Consider the following 20,934-nt stretch of genomic DNA (forward strand, 5'->3'; position numbering starts at 1 on the left):
ATTTGATTTTCTCCTGCATCCATTCTCTGGTGTATTCCTGATGCTCTGGTGCTGCCCTAACTGAGCCCACAGTCAGAGAACGCACTCAAACTACCCTAAAAACCAAGTTCTGTGAGTCTTCAGCATCCTTTGTGGGCTGGGAAGGAGAGAGGAACCTAGCAGGTGCATTCTTCCCAGACTCAGCGGATTGCTTTGCATTCTGCTTGACTACAGGTTTCTCACATAGACAGAAGATAAAATACCTGTAAAAATTAAGGCTATGCCTTACATTAAAATAAGATTTCAACTGTTAGGAAAGAAAATACACCCACAGCACCTCTGGCAGCTCTCTGGCTTGGGCTGGGCATGCCTGCTTACATGATAGAGACTCTCATATGACAGCCCAGCCTTCGTGATCTTTCAACTATACCAACAACAGGCCACCCAGAAAGCAGCCACAAATATTTGCTAGTCAAACTTAAACCCCCCACCCCCCACTCACAGTAATTATGTACTTTTTTTTAGTTTTAACACGGCTCCATATTGCAGTACATTTTTAACCAATGGATTTGCATAAAATATCTTCAGTAGCTGTATCACCAGAGAAGTTTTCAAATTACACTGAAAATCCCCTAGAAATGAGAAGGAACTTTAAGTTATCCTGCACTGACTGAAGATGGAAAGACCTGGAAATAAAGAAGCAACTGCTTCTTAAAGACACTCACATGCAGGGTCATCCTGACATCTGATCACAGCAGCTCTCCTCAAAAGTTGGCCATGAGTTACCAGTTCAGCTTGTTTCTAGCTGGGCCATTTATCACTTCCATAATTTTCGTATCAGATTTTTTCCATAAACATGGCAGTCTCTCAAGGAAAAGCCTCTTGGCCACCAGCAAAAATCAATCCCCTTCAGCTTGTACAAAACCAGCAAGGCACTGTTACAACCTTGCCACAACCATTATCAGAATGACTGTGTTATTTTAAATTACCATTAATTTCATTTCATCAATTCTCATTATAACCCTTTCATCATTAAAAAGATATATAGTTCTTTATAGCTAGTTGTCACTTTTTGATAATGTAATACTGCATGCCCTTCCAAATTTGCTCAGAACATGGTAGAGGTAGCTCATTTAAAGTTTATAGTTGTTGTGCATTTTTTAAGGGTATGGGGAAGGGGAAAAGCAGACGAGTATTAAAGAAATATACTGAGAAAAATTAAGGCAGTTTTAGTAGATGTTTCAATACCATAAATATTTTTATCTGCATGCTTTTTTTGGGAACAAAAAACCAAATAAGAAAAAAAAAAAAAAAAAAAAAAACCAAAACAGAGCAGAGCAATCAAGACAAACAGGACACTGGAATGAGAAAAGGTACCATGGATGATGAAGGTGTAGCAGGGACATAAGGCCAGAACAGCTGAGTTTAGCTGTGGTACACTGTACACTCCTTCCCACTCACTTATTTTAACTCTTGTTTTTGTTCAGGTTTCTCTTCGTTACATAGCCCAGTCTGCACCAGGCTCTGCAGTCCTTAGCATGGTCTATTATTAATATTTTTGTTACAAACCACGAGCCACATTTCTAAAAGTCTTCACCTTTAATTTCATGCACACGTAAACATGCCCATCTTGGTCAAGTGAGTTATCACAGGCACAAATAACTATTTGTGAGCACAAGCAGCCAGACAGAGTTTCAGCCATTCTCTCCTCTTTCTGTGCATGACTCCCTCACAGTGCTTGGTGTCTGAAGTGCTAAATATCTGCTAAACACACACAATTCTTACAACTTGGACATGTGATGATATTTAATTGCACTGAGCTGGGTACTTATTGGCCAGGTCCTTTGGATTCTCATGGTATTCCCTTTATCTTGAAGGGCAGGAGATTTATTGCTGGAAGGATGAAGTACAGTGATTTTCTCTGTGTATTTCCATTCCTAGGTTTACATCATGCCTGTAAATAATTAAGTAGATACCTACTAATAAGAGGCAGATTGGTTGCTAATGGCCAGAGTGCTGTCAGGTTCAGTCTGGCACTGGACTACAAAAAGGGTAAAGGCAGAGCTCCATTTTGGTTACCAACAGAGACAGGGGAAGGGGCACAGGGCATCTCCGCCCTCAAGGAGAACAGAGAAGATTTGAATTTTTCTCAATTCACCTGCACTTTAGCAAGTCTGTCCCAGTGGGCTAAAAAGCAGGAATCACCATGATTCACCTCACGATGAAAAACAGCTTGAAGTCAGAATTGCTTTCATGCAACTTTTTCCCAAAAGATCAGTGCATGATTTCTGCATGTTCTGAAACAATTTTGTATCCTTCTATCTCTGATAATCAAGTCAGAGTTCTATAATGTAACTGTCTTGTCCAAGAAACACTTAAAATCAGGACTTCGGTGCACATGCATTTAAAATTCACAGCTTTTAAACCCAAACAGACTTAAGCTTACAATACATCTGTCCATAAAATCCACGGGGGAAAAACACTACAAAGTGATTGCAAGAGGTGCTCTCCCAAACCTTATTTATTTAAAATGCAGATTTTAAGCTCTTGTCTGGTGGCCACTTGTCCCTCTTAATAGTATCACCATTTAAATGAGATGAATGGATTTAAATTTCTTTCAGAGTCTCTATCAATGCTGCTTGTTCTGCTTTATCATACAAACAGTTGGGACCACGCAACAAATTATCTCTAACTCTCCACAGCACTGAGACTGTGCTTCACCTGTAATTTATAGGTCTGATGACTTCAAGTTTCCTTTGAGGCCTCTGTGAGATTCATGGGCTGTGCACTCCCCTCAGTCCATCACTGCTGCTTTGGCAGTCCCTGTGCAAGTCCGTGCTCAGAACCATTGACTGCAGAATTGATCCTGTGACCTGCAACTCAGGGAATGGCCTCGCTGCCTCCTGCTGAGCACATCTGCAGCTCTTTGAGGTCACTCACTGGGAGCCTCTCCCCATTTCTAACCATCATTTGGAGGTCACACAGTGACAGCACCTTTCCTTTATTTGTTTCTCTGCCATGCCACAGAAAGTAGGGGATAGCAGTATGGATTTCACATGCCCTTTGAGAAAGGGGACTCTTATTTATTGGCTATGGTGCAAATTCACCAGGTTAATTTACAGAAGAGAGAGAGACTAGCAGCAGGAAGTCTAACACAGGAAAATTGCATATTTCCTGTCATTTAGTAACTGTTGATGTGTATTCTCACATGCAAATTTGTCAATGACTTTCTGCAGTTGCAAAGAAAGATAAAGTTTACTATAAAGGTACACCTGCTTTTTTGAACAGAAATTTATCTCTCTTTACCAAAACAGAATATGGAATTACATTTTGAATAGAGATAAATATTATTTGTAAGAGATGAGTTTTTGGCTTCTTTTAAAAACAAGTTTCTTTAATTCTAGAACACCTACAATATATTTTCTCTTAAAATCCTAGACCCTAAAGAGAAAAAACATACTGGCATTAAACTCTTGAAAAACCTCACAACAGAAATCGTTAGTCAGGCAGTTTTATTATGCCAGCTCCCACTGGAGCTATGGAAGCCCGTGGGCTTGTATTCCTGAGTTGAAGTTTGCCACAGACTAGATGCTCTCACTCCCTATTTATAAGATTAGGTTGATCATTTTTCCTTTTAAATAATTTAAAAAAAACAACTAAGACCAAGGCAATTGAGTTATTCACTGTGTTGGCAGAGCGAGAAAGGTGGCACAAACACTTCACACATAGAGGAATGAAAGTTTAATTCATACTATAGAAATGCAAGCAAATATTAGAAATTCTTCCCATTAGCACCTCTGAACTAGAATGGGAACTTTTTTAAATGTTTTATAGAATAATTTCAGTGGAAAAGAAATTTTGGTGAAACAAAATTCTACAGCAAACCTCCCAGCACTGACGTACACTTTGTACATGTTGAGTTAGGAGATACTCAAACTGGAGCATCTGCTGATTTCTTTTATTTAATAAACCCTGGAAAATAAAGGCTAAAACCTCTTTCCAGTAACTCACAAGTTCCTTATTTTTAATCTGTCAATGAATTTACTATCATTAAAGCAAGTTACAAGTACAGCACAATCTTCATACAAATAACACATGAAACAAATCAGAAAATTGTCAGCAATCTGTCCAATTCCAAGTCAGCTCGATGTCCTAACATTTTATGATTACCGTAAGTGGACACTTCCAAAGTGATTGCAATGTGAAAAACAGCAGCATTTCTTGCGGTCATAAAAATATACAATAGCCAAGACAAAAGAAAAGTCATTTGAGTTATGCTAATGGTTGCAGATCAATTTGGCTCTAAAGAGCCTCCTCCCCTGGATTCAGCAGAACACCATAAACTGTGATTATGCACTGGCTGCTCCCACTGTATAAACCCAGGGCTGCCTTAAACAACCATGCTGCGTTTCAAATGATGTCTTTCGGAAAGCTGACAAGTTAAATTTGACTCAGCCATTTAACTTGAAGCTTTTAAAAAGAGCAGATATACTCAAGTGGTTCACCTCCAATGGCAGTGAGCTGCTTTGCAAGATCTATTTCTTTATCACAGCAGCAGAGAAACCAAAATTGAAAGAAGTATTGCTTACAGCTAATTAAATTTAAGTGAAGTTGGAGATGTCCTTTTTTCCTAAATTATTTTTTTCCAATTAAAAAAGCATACTTAGATTTTATTACCCGAAGAAAAAAAAGACATCAGAAGAACACGTAGAATACGACAGGGCTACAAGACTTGTTTCAAGACATTTCACCCAAAGACTTCCATTTCAAGGCTGGCTTCAGAGTGTCAGAGAACAGCAACTTTAATCCTACTTACCTGTTCTATCCACTACAATGAGCAGAACAGGAGAGTTAGGGCATGGAAACAATTCATGGCATTATTAGAAATCTAGAACTTCCCATAATGAAAGTACAATGGGCCACATCCAATCCTTTAACTGGTATAACCTAGAGCAGCAATTAGGTCCCATAATTTATCCTCTTCAGTAGTTTACTCATCTATAGCAGTATCCCAGTCAGCAGAACACAAAGGGAACAAAGCACAGCTTTGTCCTGCTTCTTTCTTAGCCCTCAAGCTCCAAAGAGCCACTCTCAGATCTGTTGTGAGGGGATGTGAATGTTCATGCACAAACTCCTTTAAATATGTGAATTGTGAAAGCAAAACATTTGCAAAACTTAAAATTTTTCAATAGTTATAAACACAGTAGAGTAGAAGTGCAGATAAGTAAATACACTCACCTCGTGTGGATTGCTGTAGCCCAGAAGAAGATTTGCTGCTTTAATGTCCCCATGGACATACTCATTTTCATGTATGTACTCCAAAGTATCCAGCTAGGAAAGGGTATAGAACAGAGGAGACAACATCATCTTCTCCACTCTGCCCCTAACACTGCCACCAAATATTTCTCACTTAGGCAGGGGAACCAAGGGCTACACTGACTGAGCTGACAAATTTGGCTTGGATTAATGGTGGCAAAGCATTAAAAAGCCAGAATTTGCTTGAGATATCCCTATGTAACTACCCAAGTACCAGCTTCTAAATCATAGAGCAAGAATGAAACCAGTACTTTACAAACACCAGAGGAGATGCTGAGAACACCAAGCTCTTAGAAAGATCATATTCCATCAGTTCTAAAGGTTTGGCATACATTTGATCCTGCCAGTTATTACATGACCAGCATCTGATGTCACAGCCTTCCTACATCAACACCTCCAGCTCCTTACTGAGGCACAACAACTCTAATTATTATTAAAAAACACGTTTGCACTGGGCAACGCATACAAAGGACAAGCCAATCCTGACTTTTAGAGACCACAAACAGTTACAAATTTATCAATTTATGACTATGAAAGCTCTTCAATTTAAGAAAAAAATATTATTTTGGTTAAAGGGATGATTTGGATGCATCCAGTCTAAGAGTTCCTCTTCTCTAACTTAAGACCATTGCCACTACTCCATTTTCTATCCACCTCTGCTCAGCAATAGCAGTATTTCACAACACAAGTCATGTTATAAAGAAGCATATATGTAGCTTCCTGTTGGAATGTGCCAGTCTACACCCATTTGAGAACAAAACTGGTATTTGCAGACTGGCCGAATCCTGCCTGGCCTGTATGTTCAGCAAACACACTGAAAATTTGGCATTCAGGCATGCAATTGTGAACTTTGACAAATATGGATGTCTAATACAATACCCTTCAGACACCGAAAAAAAATCAATACATGTTGAAACATGAGACTAGGCTTACACATCTCAGTCTAGACACACAGGTTGAAGTGGATGGTCTGTGTTTTAACCTATTAGAAAAAAAATTAGGTTTGACCAAATTTCAGTCTGTAGGGGAGTCTTGATTTTCCACCAAACACTTTTTTTTCCCTAAAAAACCCCAGAGAAATAAGAAAATAGATAGCATTTGCACATTTAGTTCTAAACTCAGCAGCCACTTAAAGGAGCTGTATTAGCAAGATGATTCTCTAGTTGAACTCAGCAAATTTGAGACACAGTAATTTCCTCTCTCTCTCTGTGCTATTTGTACCCCAAGCTGCAGAACATACCATTCGTGCCCCAAGCTGCAGAACAATCTCCTTCTTAAACCTGCTTCCACAATCTTCAAAGATTCTCTGAAGGTCTTGCCCCAGTCTCTCCATGACCATGAACCGGTAGCTATCAGGAAATCCAGAAAAGGGAGGAATCCTTTAAGACATGACTGCAAGTTTGTGTCAGATTGCAAGGACTAAATCTCCATTTTTGAAAATGGGTCGTCAGTCAAATTGAGACTTAATTACCATTTATCTCATTACCTTTTTCCTTTGTACTCAGCCAGGCCTGATCCCCAAAACACTGGAATTCCTAAACATCTTATTTTTTTGAGATTCATCCATTTTCTTACTGTAATAATAAGAAGAACATAACATTGGGTTAAAGGCAGCTGAGAACTCCAGGTTTGGGGTGTTTTCTCTGTCCTAGGGCAGGCCTGTCTCTGGAGTCTGTTCCTTGGTGTGCACATAATAAATGTGGCCCTGTTCTGGCTGGTTGGCTTCTGATTTCCCTTCTGACCAGAAAGGACAAGGCCAACACCCAAGTAACAAAACCTACAGCAATCCAGAACTACCACAGCACCAACTGGCACTGGCTCAGGGTATATGAAATGCGCTGGCTTTGGAGCTCTAAAGCAACAGTTCTTAACAAAAGTAGTTAAACCCAGACTTGTCCTTACACCTACCTGAGTCAGAGCTGAGACATTACTTACTATGCTCTTGTTTTGCAGCCCTCTGGTAAAACTTCAGCTCAGAAAACAAGGGGCCATTTTCAAGATATTCCTGTTGAGAAACAAACTTGGTATCAAAAAAGGCATTAGAAAGTCAACAGTTTCCTAAGAAAAGCACACAAGAAATACCAAGAGAATGAAACCCTTTTTTTCTCCCATATTCCAGATTCCATGTCACCTGAAATTTAATTTTATTAAGTATCTATAAAGAAAAGTTGTTTGGAAATGCATTTTCATAACCAACACAGATTCTTTCAGATATAATTTCAGACACTATTTTCAGAAATATTGGAGATCAGGTGTGTTTTAGATCAAGTCTAATTTTCCTTACTAAACTGTTGAGGGGTTGTAATCAAGGAAAAAAATCAAGTCAAGGAAATACTGTGTGTCATGGAAATGCCAAATATATCCCCAAGCAGGGAAAGGATATAAAAAACCCAAAGCACCAAACGCAACAAGCATGCAATAGAGACACAATGCTGAAAATAAGGATAGATAATTATGAGAAAGAGCTGCATGCAAGTTAATAATTTAGAAATGAGAACTACACGTTACCACTTTAATGACATGTACTGCATCATCTTCTACAGGAACCTGAGTTTGAGGGGATGCTGTAAAGGAACAAAGAGATGGAGAACAAGCTGTATGCAACAAAATGTAATTGCAAATAAAGACTGTGCTAACACTAAGTCAGGCAACCAAAAATACACACCAAAAGATAGTCTGAAATCCTGCTTTTAAAGGTCAGAGCTTTGCTAAGTTCAAAGAAATATAAAACAAAACCAACACACAGAGAGAAGTTTTAATCAACAAGTAGAGAAGCAATTTGAGCCCTGTTTTCAAAAGTCTCCCCTGGATGTTAATTAAGGAGTAAGCAGGATGTCCTCAGTGCACGGTAACAACACAATGAGCCGTTCCATTAGGACAGAGCCCGATGAAGTCATTCCAGCCAATTGGAAAACCACTGTATTTGTCTACTGTCGTGACAAAGACACCACTTAAAAGTTCTGACCTACATTATGCCTCTAGACAGGATTGTCTGCTTTCCTCTATCACAAATTAATTTGGCCCTAGAACCTTGATTTCTATTCTGGCATTATTTAGACATTGGCCTAAGTTAGGGGTAGCACAGCCACCACCTGCCTAAAGGGGAGCTGAGGGATTGTGCCTCTCAGTGCAAGTAGAGATTTCAAAACAATAATTGACCACATGTGCCAATTACAGCCCAGGAGACAGAACCTCTGTGCACAGACAATACAATCCTATTTTCTTCTGACCCTGAGAGAACTATCAGCTCTCTCTGATACTACTGAAGCTCCATAGAGCTACACTGGGATTAAAATTTAATGAGACTAAATCATCTTTTAGAATCATCACTGAAAAAAAGGTAAAAAGAATACAATTCCTAGGAAATAAGTGTCCCTTTCAAACTTCTGATAATGATCAAATACCAACAACAGTCCAGGTGTGAAACACTTCAACCATGAGCACACACAAAAATAGACCCCTTTTATCCACATAATAAAAATCAAGTAAACTTGGATCTAATCAAACTATCCAAGCTTACTTTTTTTGATGGTCAGGGCATAAAAATACTTCTACAATGAACAGACTCCTTCAGCTGCCATTTTCCTTCAGTTCTATTCAGCATCTGCATCGAATCTGGCAGGGTACACACCCCAAACACACAGAGGCTCCCCACTGACACTTCCCCATGTGAATGCTGCTGTGCTAATAACACATTAAAATAAAATTAAAATATTAAAACAGTAGATCTGAAAGGTGTGAACTATCCATAGACTCACACAAGTAACAGTCACATCCAGAACACATATTAAATCGACTAGAAGGGAAGTTTTGGTACACTTTGTTCCTACCATATTATTGTATTTAAGCGGGAATTAAGGCATAGGCATTTATGTCTTTCATATTTCTCTGGCACATATAGAATGTGTGTTAATAGAAGACATTAGCAAAAAGAGCACTGCATTCAACAGTGTTTTCACTGCATTCAACAACATCACATTACCCAAACACAATTTGATGTGCTGCCTTCCTTGGCACAGATCTCAGAAAAGAACCTCTGGATAAGAAAATGTAGTTCAATACCAAGTTAAGTAACTGAGGTTTGATAGGTGTAGGGAAGTATCAAATTTAAACGTATTTGAAAGAGGCTGATCTAACTTCCCTGTAGACTTCTTGACATTTTATAACGAGAGGCCTCATTCATGGTAATCTGGAACAGAGTAACAGCTGTCAGGGTAATGAAGAGGAGCAATTAACAGGAGGTAGACCAGCAAAAGGGCTTCACCCCTGTGGTTCTTACACTGTGCTGGCTTGGATGCTTTTGGAGTCACACTGAAAGTCACACATCCTGAAGGAAAATAAACCCAAACATAACCAGCAATGGTTACAAAGTGAAAAGGGAGAAAAGTCAAAGCTCAACATGATACTGAAACAGGTGCTCCACATAATGAGTTCCATTCAAGTGTACAAAAGGAGAAGAGGTATTATTTTTACTGCACATACATGGAACAAGGCACAACAGTCGTCACAAATAACACTAAACTTCTTACACAGATAATGCTGGGACAATCAGTCTCATCCATAGAGATGAGCAGAAGCTGTATGTGCACCTTTTGCTACACCACTTTAATTACCCATTCAGATGTCAACCAGCAATACTCCAGTCACAGCTCAGAAAAAAAGACTATTTTTTTGTCCATAAATAAACATAAATGTTTTTTTAAAAATTGTCTCATTACTATGTATAGTTATTTAACAGACTGGAAAGGCTCCCAAGGTTTAACAAACAGTCTGATTACATACCTCATAGACCACCACCACATACTCTCCTGCGAGTTTAGCTCATAGTTAATTACTGTATACTCGTAATTAGCCATGTGCTAGCCTCGTTCTGTGTGGTAGCACATGGCTATTTATAATATTACAATCAGTTAATGCTAGACTGCAGGACAGTGAGCAGACACTCTGCAGGAGAGCAGTGCTGATAGGCAGGAGGTCTCTGATGGCAGATAACTATTCACAGAGGGTACCAGGAGCACTATATGGTGAGATTATGTTTGCAAAAAACCCATTAAAATAGCATAAGTGCACAAGTTCCCAGCTTATGCTGCTTTTGTCAACTAGACATGCACAACCCCTGACATTTGGGGAGGGGGGTGTTGATGCAGGCACACAACCCAAACCATTGTCTGCATAACTGGGAGCACTGGTGCAGGATGTAGTTGCGAAGGAGGCTGTGGCTGTTTTCACCTCATGCCAAGAGGAGTCTCACAAAACATTTGCAGAGGGCAAAGGGCACCACTCTGCCTTCCCTTCCTCCCCTTCAATCCAGAGTCACAGCTACCACACCAGTGTGGGGAACACAGCTCTAAAATGCCCTCTGAAATAAAGCAGCGCAGTAAGATTCACATCCTAGCCATGATTTCCAACTGCTGTGCCTGCACAAGTCTCACCTGGAATTAACCCATGTCCAGGATTCCCTGGTTTCACCCAGCACAGCAGTTGTGGCCTTATCATCCACTTTAACCATGAATTTCATCCTTTTTGTTGCTGAGCGCTGCATCCTTAATTAATGACACTCTCTAAATGTTAACAAGCTATGGTAACAAAAGGGTGTTTGTGGCTGAACTGCCATTTCCTACAACCACACAGCACAATTGCAGCCTGACAGAGGAACGTGCCAATTCCCTCTGCCAGTTCAAACGTGCTTGTTGTAGTTTTAGCAGTTAATTTGTGGCAGTCACATTTGGAATATGGTGAAGTATTTTCAATGGCTCTCACAGAACCACTTTTGTTGACAAAGTTTACACAGTGGAAAAGAAAACAGCATTGATTTGGCAGTTTGGAGAAACAGCCCTGCTCCTGTCCACAGCTGGTGTCTTTGCCACTGCTGGATATTTTGAGGATATATTTGTTTGAGAAACATGTATAAAAGTATTTTCAGAAGTTCTTTAGTTGCTACTATTTTATTTTTGCTTTGTTCCATTCATTAGCTAATCCCGAGGAGTGATACATCAGCTTAGTTTTTGCAGAAATCAAAACTAATCTCAAAAATATCACATTTCCGAAGTTACAGGCTACCTATAAAAAAACAGGAAAAGTTCTGACCCTGTTCAAGTCAAGCCAAGAGCTGTTGAATTCAATGTGTAAAAGCAGGGAAGGAGTGTTGCTCAGAGTATCTAACAATAAAAAAGTACCCAAACTGCAGCAATAGAATTACTAAAAACAAAATATACACAAGTAAACAAAAAGCAGCATTTGCTATTAAACACAACTTCATCTATTTCCTACACAGGGAAGGCTGTAAGGCAAACGTTTCAAGGCTAACAAAGCACATTGCTTCCCCCTCCCTGACACTGCAATATCCAATATTTCCCAAAAACTGAAACATTCAGTGTTTGAAGGGTGTTTAAACCCCATTTTCATTGCAGCCTAAGGAAGATCTGTTTCTCTGTTACTTTACAGATGCAGCATCATTTCCTGGACAGACTCTGCTGAGCAGCATTTTTTGACTAGGTTTTATTCCAGATTCTTATTCCAGGTAGCTTTAAGAATGTAAAGAGGTTTTATACAGATTACAGATAGATAACCCTCCATAAGACCCACCTTCCGGAAGATCAAACTAAACTGATTTTGGGACAAAATAATGTTCAACTGCTCTACTGTTTTGCAGGTAACTCCAAATGCCTCCAAGTTAAGAGCATTCAGCAATGGTAAAGAAATTTCACAACATTTCTTACTTGTGTTTCTGTGAAACCTTAATCCTGACTCACCGGAGTTTTTATATGCCACATTAATGGAAGCCAATTGTTTGACTTTCAAAGTTAATTACTCCAAGCTGGAATAGGGATGACACATCCTTTAACCCCAGGCAGAAAAGCTTTGCATGGCCTGCTCTTACAGCACTCTCAGATGGAAGCCCAGGCCTCTAATATTTAAAACTTGATGCACAAACTGTTTTCTGGCAAGATTCTGCTGCAGCCCATCTGCTGGTCTGACATGGTGCCCACTCAGAAGATACAATGCCAGTTTCAGCAGGGTACAGGTGCCAAAGACAACTGAAGGAGTGCCCTCTGTGAGGCAACAGGTACCTTAGCTGTCCTCCAAAGCTCCTCCTACATTCCCCACTGAAAGTAAATACTAAATAAATTCAATCAATCAAAACTGCTCTCCTGACCTCCCAGCATTACTCAGCATGTAGAAGAAAAATCCCCAACACATGATGTGGCAGAACACTACAGTGTAATAGCAATGACCTCTGCAGGCTTTGTAAAAAGCTTTGACTACTGTGTGAAAATGAGTTACACATTCCAAGTTAGGACTTTCAGCTTACAGGGGAATGAAAAAGAAAGGGGCAAGATTCCAGAGGAAGCACTTACCAGCAAGAACTAGTAAAGGTAAGGAATATTTTCTCTGTGAGAGATGGTGGCAGGTCAGTCAGCCCTAAGTAGCCTCTGAGTAGCAAAATCATGCTAAGTTTATGATTTAGTTTGCCTACAAACTGGGTGCTTGCAGTATCTCTATTGGTACAGTTTAATATTAGTGACTAGACACAAAGACCCTTCCTGAAGTGGTGTTTGTCTACTAACAAATTTATTTTCACACGAAGGTTCACATCTGCAGGTATTTTAACATCTTGAAGTTGAGAAAAATCCATCCCTAACCTGAGTTACCTGATAGTGCTTTTAATTACAGGGCTTTGCCATTATGATCTGTCCTTCCATTGAGCTAATGAAAACCATGCTGAATTTATCTTTTGGTATCATTTTACTGCATTTTTAATTAATTTGCTGCATTATTTTAATTTAGGCAACTGCTGAAGGACTTTGTTTCTCCAGAGGCAATTGTTAAAGCAGCTTCCCAAGCAAACCAAGGAATGAACAATAGGACCAAGTGTACTTCCACTGATGCTTCTCTTCCTTGACAGAGGAACATCCCTGCTCACAACTATACAAATTATCCATGGAAATTAGTCTGAAACAGAAACAAACTCTCTTTCACACTGCAGCCTGATTTCCATAATATCAGCAGTTAGATTGTACTATGACCCAAGCTTAAAAGAACAGACCCTATCAGACCTCCTCCTTACCTCCACCAGTAGCAGGGCTCACTGTACTGCTAATATTAAAAGACCATATTCACACATTTAATCACTGTTTTCTGCTTAGGAAGAAATTCTTTCCCTCTTCCTTGAAAATGTGAGAAAAAGCCTCAAAAGGAAAGGAGAGTCACTGGCTGTACTGATCTCCAAGCAGAGGACAATTCAATGATGACTTTATCAGTACTTATTTTTCTGAGCTTCATAAAATTAAAACATATTTACAATGTAGTAAGTTTTATTGTAAAAGACACCATCTAACAAACACTTGTACATAAATTTTAAAAAATATTTCTATTTTTCAGAACCATCCCTTTCCATGAGAAAGAAGCCTGCAAGTAGATAGCAGCAGGCTTCACGTGACAGAGGAATCTTAACAAAACATTGTGTGACCTTTCTGCATTTAAATTTTCAGTCCAAATTGTGCATTAATAGAGTGCTTGCAGCAGGACTAGAGAATGATTTATATAAAGATTGGTGTTAATTACTGGCTGTGATCAGAGAGATAAATGAGAGAATGTAAGGCTCCTCAGCTCTTGGTTCATTTTCCACTGCTCTCAACAGGGCTACAAAGCAGTTGCGAGACCACCAATGTCACAGCTTTCCACAGGTGCTCTTCATTCTGCTCCCCTTATCAAAGGGGTAACAGCTCTACCTGAGAGCAAATCAGCACCAGGAACACAACAATTTGGAACAGACTGGAAAGAGTAAGAATAATCAGAAAACAAGGGAAAGCATTTGTGAGGCAGGGCAGAACCTGAAGATCGTGATAACTATCACGCACACAATTAGATGTTCCAAAGACCTACATTTGCATCCTAGGACCCAGGGTCAGTAAATGGCTTTCAGCAGCTTTGATTTAGTGAACAGAACCTTCTTCTATGAAATGTACCCCTAGTAAATAGATTTTGCAGAGATACTGTAAAATTTCTCAAGAACGTTGTTATAGATTAATGGAGTATGGAATACCCTTAATGGGAAATTAAGCTATAACAACCACATCAAAATCTTTACAGTGGTACTGTAAAAATACTTATTAAAAGATATAGCTGGCAAAGTTAACCTTTTCTTTCATAAAAGGGCTGTGCTCTTCATACCTGTCAGGCAATCGAACATCCTGTCTCCCACCTCTCTACAGCTCCTTCTCTGAAAGTTAGTGGTCTTCTCACACCCTGCTCTACATGTTCTAAAACTAGGTCTGAACAGCACAGAGAAAAGGGGGTGTCTCCAAGCACCTGTATCCTAATCACAAAAATTTGTCATCCACTTCACTCCCCCTGGTTTCTCAAAGACAGCTGATTTTTGTAGCATCAAGGCCCCAAGAAGCTGCTGAATGGTATACTTTAATATAAACACATCAGAGATCAAGAGGTGGAGAAAAAAAGAGAAAGCTTCAGTGTCAATACTTAGGGATAAATGTCCATTTTCTCTTTAATTGATGAGCTACAAGGGGAACTGAGCCTTCAGTGCAGTGCTGCAGGTAGTATTCACTGTTCCTCCTGAAAGAAGGGATTAAATGAATACAAATACCATTACAAAAGTGGCAGCTGCAATTCCTCAGCCAGGCTGTCTCTTACAAAAAATCAGAAAATAGTAATACCAAGAATCCTTGATTCTCATTCTAATCCACTGACTGCTCTCCACCTCAGTTCAGTGTGAGCCAAACTGCAACAAACACCTCAATATAAGAAATCACATTGGTGGGCTCTGTGATCAGGCAGAGAACTCAAATCTGCATGGAACTGTCTGAATCCCACATGCTAAGCCACCCTCAAGGTCCCGTGAGATATGGCTGCAGCAGGAAACAACAGAGCCATATTCTGAGTGTTTCAGGAACACAACATTACTGGTCCTACACACAGAGAGCTACACCCACTACAAACTTGCTTTCTGCACTGCATCCCCAGCTCCCTCATACCCATCTGTCTATGGGAGACTTCTGCAGGTTCCCATCTTCCTGTCCTTTATCTCGGAATGGAAATACCCAGAGACATCTTTACTTCTTAGCTCATGCTAAGGTCCATTTTCTCATGGCAACATCTCTCATGTGCCCAACTCACAGCACCTGTCAAATGTAACCAACTAATGCTTCAAAGGTGGTCATAACAAGGTAATAAGATATACCAAAAGGGAAAAAAATACTCTAACAAGTGCCCTTGATACCCTTTGATACCTCTGTATCTCCTCTGTTAGCTGAAACCCCTGTCATTCCCACTGGTTCTGTCTGCAGAGCAGTGAGGAATAGTGTGAACTATAGAAATTCCAGAGGAAACCAAACCAGAAACTTCACTACAGGAACCTCTTGGATGTACTGCTACTGTATGTGTAGCTCATTTCCACATAAAAGGAAGCTGGTTTGTGTATAGGAGTGACTTGCTTATTAAGTTTTAAGCCTTAATATTCCAAATAGAGTTAACATTACTGTAATTCAAAAAAGATCATGTTAGGCTTCGGGGACAACGCAGTAAACGGCTTCTAGGTGATTCTTCACTGCTCCATACAAGCTCAACTTAGTCCCAAACAGACACTGTGAACTAGTTTCTATATGCTGCCATGAAAAAAAAAAGAAAAACCAAACCACCCAAGCTCATAACACAGGATTGCCCTTTCACAGAGACCTTGTTGCCTTGAACACAGGATTTGCCCTTTCACAGAGACCAGCAACAGTAACATACATTACACCCTCTGCAGTGACCCAGAATGCTTTACAAACTACCTTTCAGAACTATTCACTCCTCACAGAGCACAAACTGACTGAAATGCAGTGGTTTCTTCTGAAGGAACCACAGAAACTTATCTAGGCCAGAGCAAACACACCATTTCCGCCTCTGCTGAAAAGATGTGAATTCAGAGGCAGCACCCAGCTAAGTATTGTTACTGTTTCATTTTCTGGACCAAACTAATAACACTTCCGATAACCAGAAACTGAAAGAGGGCTACAGAGCACGAGGCTGGCATAAGGCCAAAACCCTGGCTAAGAAAAGTACTTTTACTTTGAAAAGCATCACCTGGCAGTGCTTTGACACAGTGGCACCTTGGTTGCCCCACCCAAGATCCACAGAAAATCGCATTAGTATCCAGCAAAATGAGCTGTACAGGCCATGGAGAACACACTGCATCATGAGCAGGAATGGAGAAGGAACAACAGCTCGGAAAACCACACTTGAACAAGGATCACCACCAGCATGTAAACCACACTTTTTAAAGTTACTGCCTTTTCCACTTCAGGAAGTTACAACGCGATTTGCAAGTCACCCTCTTATTATCAGCAGTATTTTACCTAAATAGATCAAGCCAAATCCTCCCTGGCCGATCTGCCTGCCCAGCCTCCAGGTTTTTCCTTCGGTGTCTTTCAGGATCATGTCTTTAGGGAGCGGGACTGGCAGCTTGCCTTTGCCGGGACCTTTGGGCGGCATCGTACCTTGAGGGAAGGGAAAACGAAAGAGAAAGTTTGTTGAAAAACTGCTGCCAGAAGGTACAATATCCCTCGATGTGCTTTACCCAGCAGCACGGAGCAGGGACAGGGGGCGATGTCCCTCAGGCCGCTCCCCTTCACCCACCTCCACAGAGCCCCCCCGGCCTCCCCCCGCCGCCGGCCGCAAACTTCCCAGCCGGGCACTTCCGCAGCAGCGGCAGGAGGAGGAGGAGGAACGGGTGGCAGGACGTCGTCTTCCCGCCGAGAAAACAGGGGCGGGGATCGGGCCAGAGCCGGGACAGCCCCGGCCGGGACTGGGGACTCCGCAGCCGCCCCCTCCCGGCCCTCAGCGCGGCGGGGCGGGGCGCGCGCCATTCCCGCCTCCCACCAGCCCCACCCTGAGGCGCCGCCGCCGCCTCGCCTCGGGGGCACGGAGCGGGGAGATGGTGCCCGGGAAGTCGGTGTGTCCCGGGCGTTCCGGCTCCTCGCTCCGGGAGAAGGAGGAGCAGGGACATTAAGGGGAACGGAGAAGGAGGGAGATGGAGCAGGGAGATCATGAGGGAGATGGCGTCCGCTGCTATCAGCCCCAGGCGTTCCCGCTCTCCCGCTTCTGAGGCTGCGCTTCGCCAGGGAGGAACTTCAAAAAACATATTGCGTGCATAGAGAAGTAGGAGATCAGACGAGATCAGACGGTCTCCTACCTGAGGTAGAAAAATAAAATCTCAGCCGACAGGATTTGGAGTAAAAAAAAAAAAAAAAATAAAATAAAATCAACCGGTTTTCCAGGCACTTTCAGTAGGTGCAGCGAAGTCACAGAACTGTCATGGTGCCACGCTTCACTCAGGCCACTTCGGTTTTCCCTCAGGATCTTCCTGGCAGAGGTCAACGGTAACCATTTCCACCCAGAAACACAGGTACTCACCCCAGAACAGCGCAGTGGAGGAGGTAATGGCCACCTCAGGCTGGTTCCAGGCAGGGGCAGAGGAGACATGTTGCTGACCCAGGAGTCGATCAGCCCCATCCCCTTGTAAATTGGCAGTAAAGGACACTGTGAGGTGAGTTTTAATTCGCCAAGATCCCAGGGCATTGCTTTGATCACGAGCCACCATTTTGTGCAAGCTTTGTTTTATTGACAGGGTTTGTTCACCCAGGTATACGCCATCTAGGCAGACCTCAGGGGGAACCACCACACCACGACTACAAGTCCTTTTCCAGAAAAGAGGGTATCAAACTTAAAAGTTTAAGCATATTTTTTTTAAAGGAAGAACTTGTGCTTTTTTAAAAAGAACTATCAAAATCCAAAACATCAGCAACCACATACTTTGCAAGTAAACTTAAAAGTAATAACAAATGACTGCAAAGCCTATATTGCCATCAGTAAATTAAGCCTTTATGTAACAACCCTTTTGGCTTCATCAGTCTTGCAGGCTCTGTGGTTTTATCATTATTTAGAAGACCAGCTGAAGAATCGCCAGCAGAAAGCTCAGCCATAAAGGGAGCAAATTCAAAATCTCCATAAAGCATTTTGTAGAGTTCTTCCCCTTTGCAACAATCGTCAAATTGTAGGAGGGTGGTGTTTGGTTTATTAAAAAAGCAACCACAGATGCCCAATTCAGCATAAAGAAACCATCACCATTGTCAGTGTTATGTGTTACCTGGGTAAAGGATCTTTCCAGAAGAAAATTACCTCAAAATAGTTGCCTGGGAATCAAAGGACAAGCCTCTGATGAAGGAGAAAATTTCTTTGCTCAGCTGGTGCAAAGAGGTATCCACGTGATTAAACTGAAATGAAAGCATTATCAAAGGGCTTCCTGCTTCCAGGCTCTTTCCCTGCCCACAAAGTTTCACTGGAATAAGAAAGTGAAACAAGTCAGACAAAGTAGAGGAAAAAAAACACCTAACAGGTTAAGTATGAATAATTCATAGAGTTCTGAAGAATAATGAACCATCTTTAATAACTTAGAGCTCTATCACAACTTATGCAATTTAATGTTATCGTGTGGTATAATAGGGTTTAAGGTATTTATCCTACAAGTTGTGAGAAATACCTGAGGGTTTGTTTGGTTGTTTTGTTTGCTGGGTTTTGGTCTTTTTCTTTTTTTTTTTTTTTTTTTTTTTTTTTTTTAAGTGAGAGAATAGATGCAAAGTTAAAGATTTTCAGGCTTTTATCAGTTGTTAAAAGTTAAAATTCTCAAAGACAAGCACTTGGGAATGTAATAGAAACTAGTCATGTGACTCATATTAAAAAAAAAAACAAACAAAAAACCCTGAAAGTTCCTGCACATACCAGGCCACTCCTGAAGAATGAGTTTATATTTTAAATCCAGATCTTTATTAATAAACAGCCATAACTAGTAGGCCCACAAAAAGATGTGTGTTACCAGCAAAGTTTTGCTGGTTTGGTTTCAGACACTTCAAAATAAAATCGACACATACATACTTTTAAAAATTAATAAAGACCAAAGGCTTTACTTAGAAAAGCTCTAAGCAGATTAGAACTTGATTCTAGAGCCTTTGACCCTGTTAATATCACATGCACATGTTTTGTGGGTGGGACTAAGAAATCCTCTTTCCCTGTTGGACTGAACTGGAGGTGGGGCTTTTTTTCTTTTCCCTGCTTATAATCAACCAATTAGCAACCCTCCAAAAAAACCAGTTCTCCATTTAGGCAGGATAAATAAAGCTGAGTGTCCTCTTCACAGTTGCTACAAATTAGCAGTTTGGGGAGGTGAAAAAGGGGTGAATGGCCATGATAACTACAGATGATTGGGTGGTTTTGTGGTTTGGGTTTTTCAGGAAAGCCTAATTATGATGGAAGCAATTTCCCTTCAAGGGTGTACAGCTACCAGTACTGCTAAATTCAAAAATCCTAATAGGAGAAATGCGAATGTGCTAGTAAGAGTAAAAATGCACTAATCCTACCAGTATCAATGTCTTTCTAGCATATGTTCTGGAGAGTAACAATCAGCTGTACTGGTTTATCGTGGACTGCATTTAAAGAGTGAGGTGAAATTCTTAGGGAGTCTGTGCTTTCTTTAAGTGTTTCATAAGACAGCAAACCTGTCTTGAGGCTGTCTTTGTCTTAAAACACTGTACATTAAACATTCAGTCCATCTTCCATTCATTTTAATTTTTTCTTCTCCTTGCTCAAACCTGAGCTTGAATATAAAAGATTGCAGTCAATTATATGAAATCTTGCAGTGTCACATGCACAAAGCCCCTTAAATTTCCTACAGTAGGTGAGCACTTGTAGCTTCTCTCACCATTGCATTGTGATGCTTTTGTGGTATTTAACACTGACATTTTAGCATTCCCACATTCAATTCCCCTGCTTTGCTCCAGATCTCACTGATGCTTAAAATATCATGGCTAAATTTACACCAGAGATGTAACATCTCGATATTAAGAGCATTGACAACAAGGCATCAAGTTTCAGACTGCTTCCCAGTTTGTGCTGGGGGATCTATTTGTGTCCCTGCATCTGTGTAGATCCCGTGCTCCTGCCGGGCTCACTCAATTGTTGCCGCTCCCTGCCAGTTCCTCAGAACTTTGGGAGTAATTACTTCTTGCAGTACTCAAGGAGCTCCAACATCCAGGGGCCATGTTGCTCAGCTCAGTCATTGCCTGGGTACACTGACACCCATTTCAGAGCCTCCTGACTCTATTTTGTGTGGCTGGCCCTGTGATTGAGATCACGTAATTACAATAATTAGGAAGCTCACCTCAGGATATTATCAGAGCAACCCACCCAAACCTAAATCCATATGGTTTGAAATAGCTAATGAGTCAGTTAATGTGCTATGTCCAGGAGTAATGGACACTCAATATGGATGGCATGGAGACATCATTTACCAAACTCATGACTGATTAAGGATTTTCATGTAGACAGTTCTTGTATTTTTTATCTCACAGTAAGCTTAGCTTAGTAGAGGTGTTTACGTGTTAAGCAGATCAGAAGAAAGAAGCAGAGAGTTGTAAAAGGCAGGTAAGAAATTCGTCCTCTCTTTAAAGAAAATACAAAAGATTGGCGATCTGGGAACTTTCATTTGAAATAAAGAAATTATTTGAGAAGTGCTGTTAAAGTACAGTGACAGTGTCCATAGGTGACATTTGCTTTAGTGAAAAGTAGCCTGAATGAATGACTCTG

The 20,934-nt window shown here is 40.8% G+C and overlaps 1 protein-coding gene across 4 annotated transcripts in view; it reads right to left on the reverse strand.

Moving 5' to 3' along the window:
* Positions 1 to 19,253, reverse strand: part of VRK2 (VRK serine/threonine kinase 2) — a 39,160-nt gene extending 19,907 nt beyond the window's left edge. For 3 of the 4 annotated variants that reach the window (XM_068186158.1, XM_068186156.1, XM_068186159.1), the window contains exons 1-7: positions 16,933 to 17,086; positions 16,653 to 16,793; positions 7,804 to 7,859; positions 7,231 to 7,300; positions 6,782 to 6,869; positions 6,536 to 6,644; positions 5,218 to 5,310 (exon numbers count right to left, since the gene is read on the reverse strand). In XM_068186158.1, coding sequence (XP_068042259.1) covers positions 5,218 to 5,310; positions 6,536 to 6,644; positions 6,782 to 6,869; positions 7,231 to 7,300; positions 7,804 to 7,859; positions 16,653 to 16,788 — 552 coding nt within the window. In that variant the 5' untranslated portion in view covers positions 16,789 to 16,793; positions 16,933 to 17,086. Of the gene's footprint in view, positions 1 to 5,217; positions 5,311 to 6,535; positions 6,645 to 6,781; positions 6,870 to 7,230; positions 7,301 to 7,803; positions 7,860 to 16,652; positions 16,794 to 16,932; positions 17,087 to 18,442; positions 18,635 to 19,074 lie in introns of those variants that run through there. The other variant, XM_068186157.1, reaches the window with a different exon arrangement.
* Positions 19,254 to 20,934: the final 1,681 nt, after the last annotated feature.

Source organism: Anomalospiza imberbis, chromosome 3 (genome assembly GCF_031753505.1).
Source record: "Anomalospiza imberbis isolate Cuckoo-Finch-1a 21T00152 chromosome 3, ASM3175350v1, whole genome shotgun sequence".
In the NCBI taxonomy this organism is placed as follows: Eukaryota; Metazoa; Chordata; class Aves; order Passeriformes; family Viduidae; genus Anomalospiza; species Anomalospiza imberbis.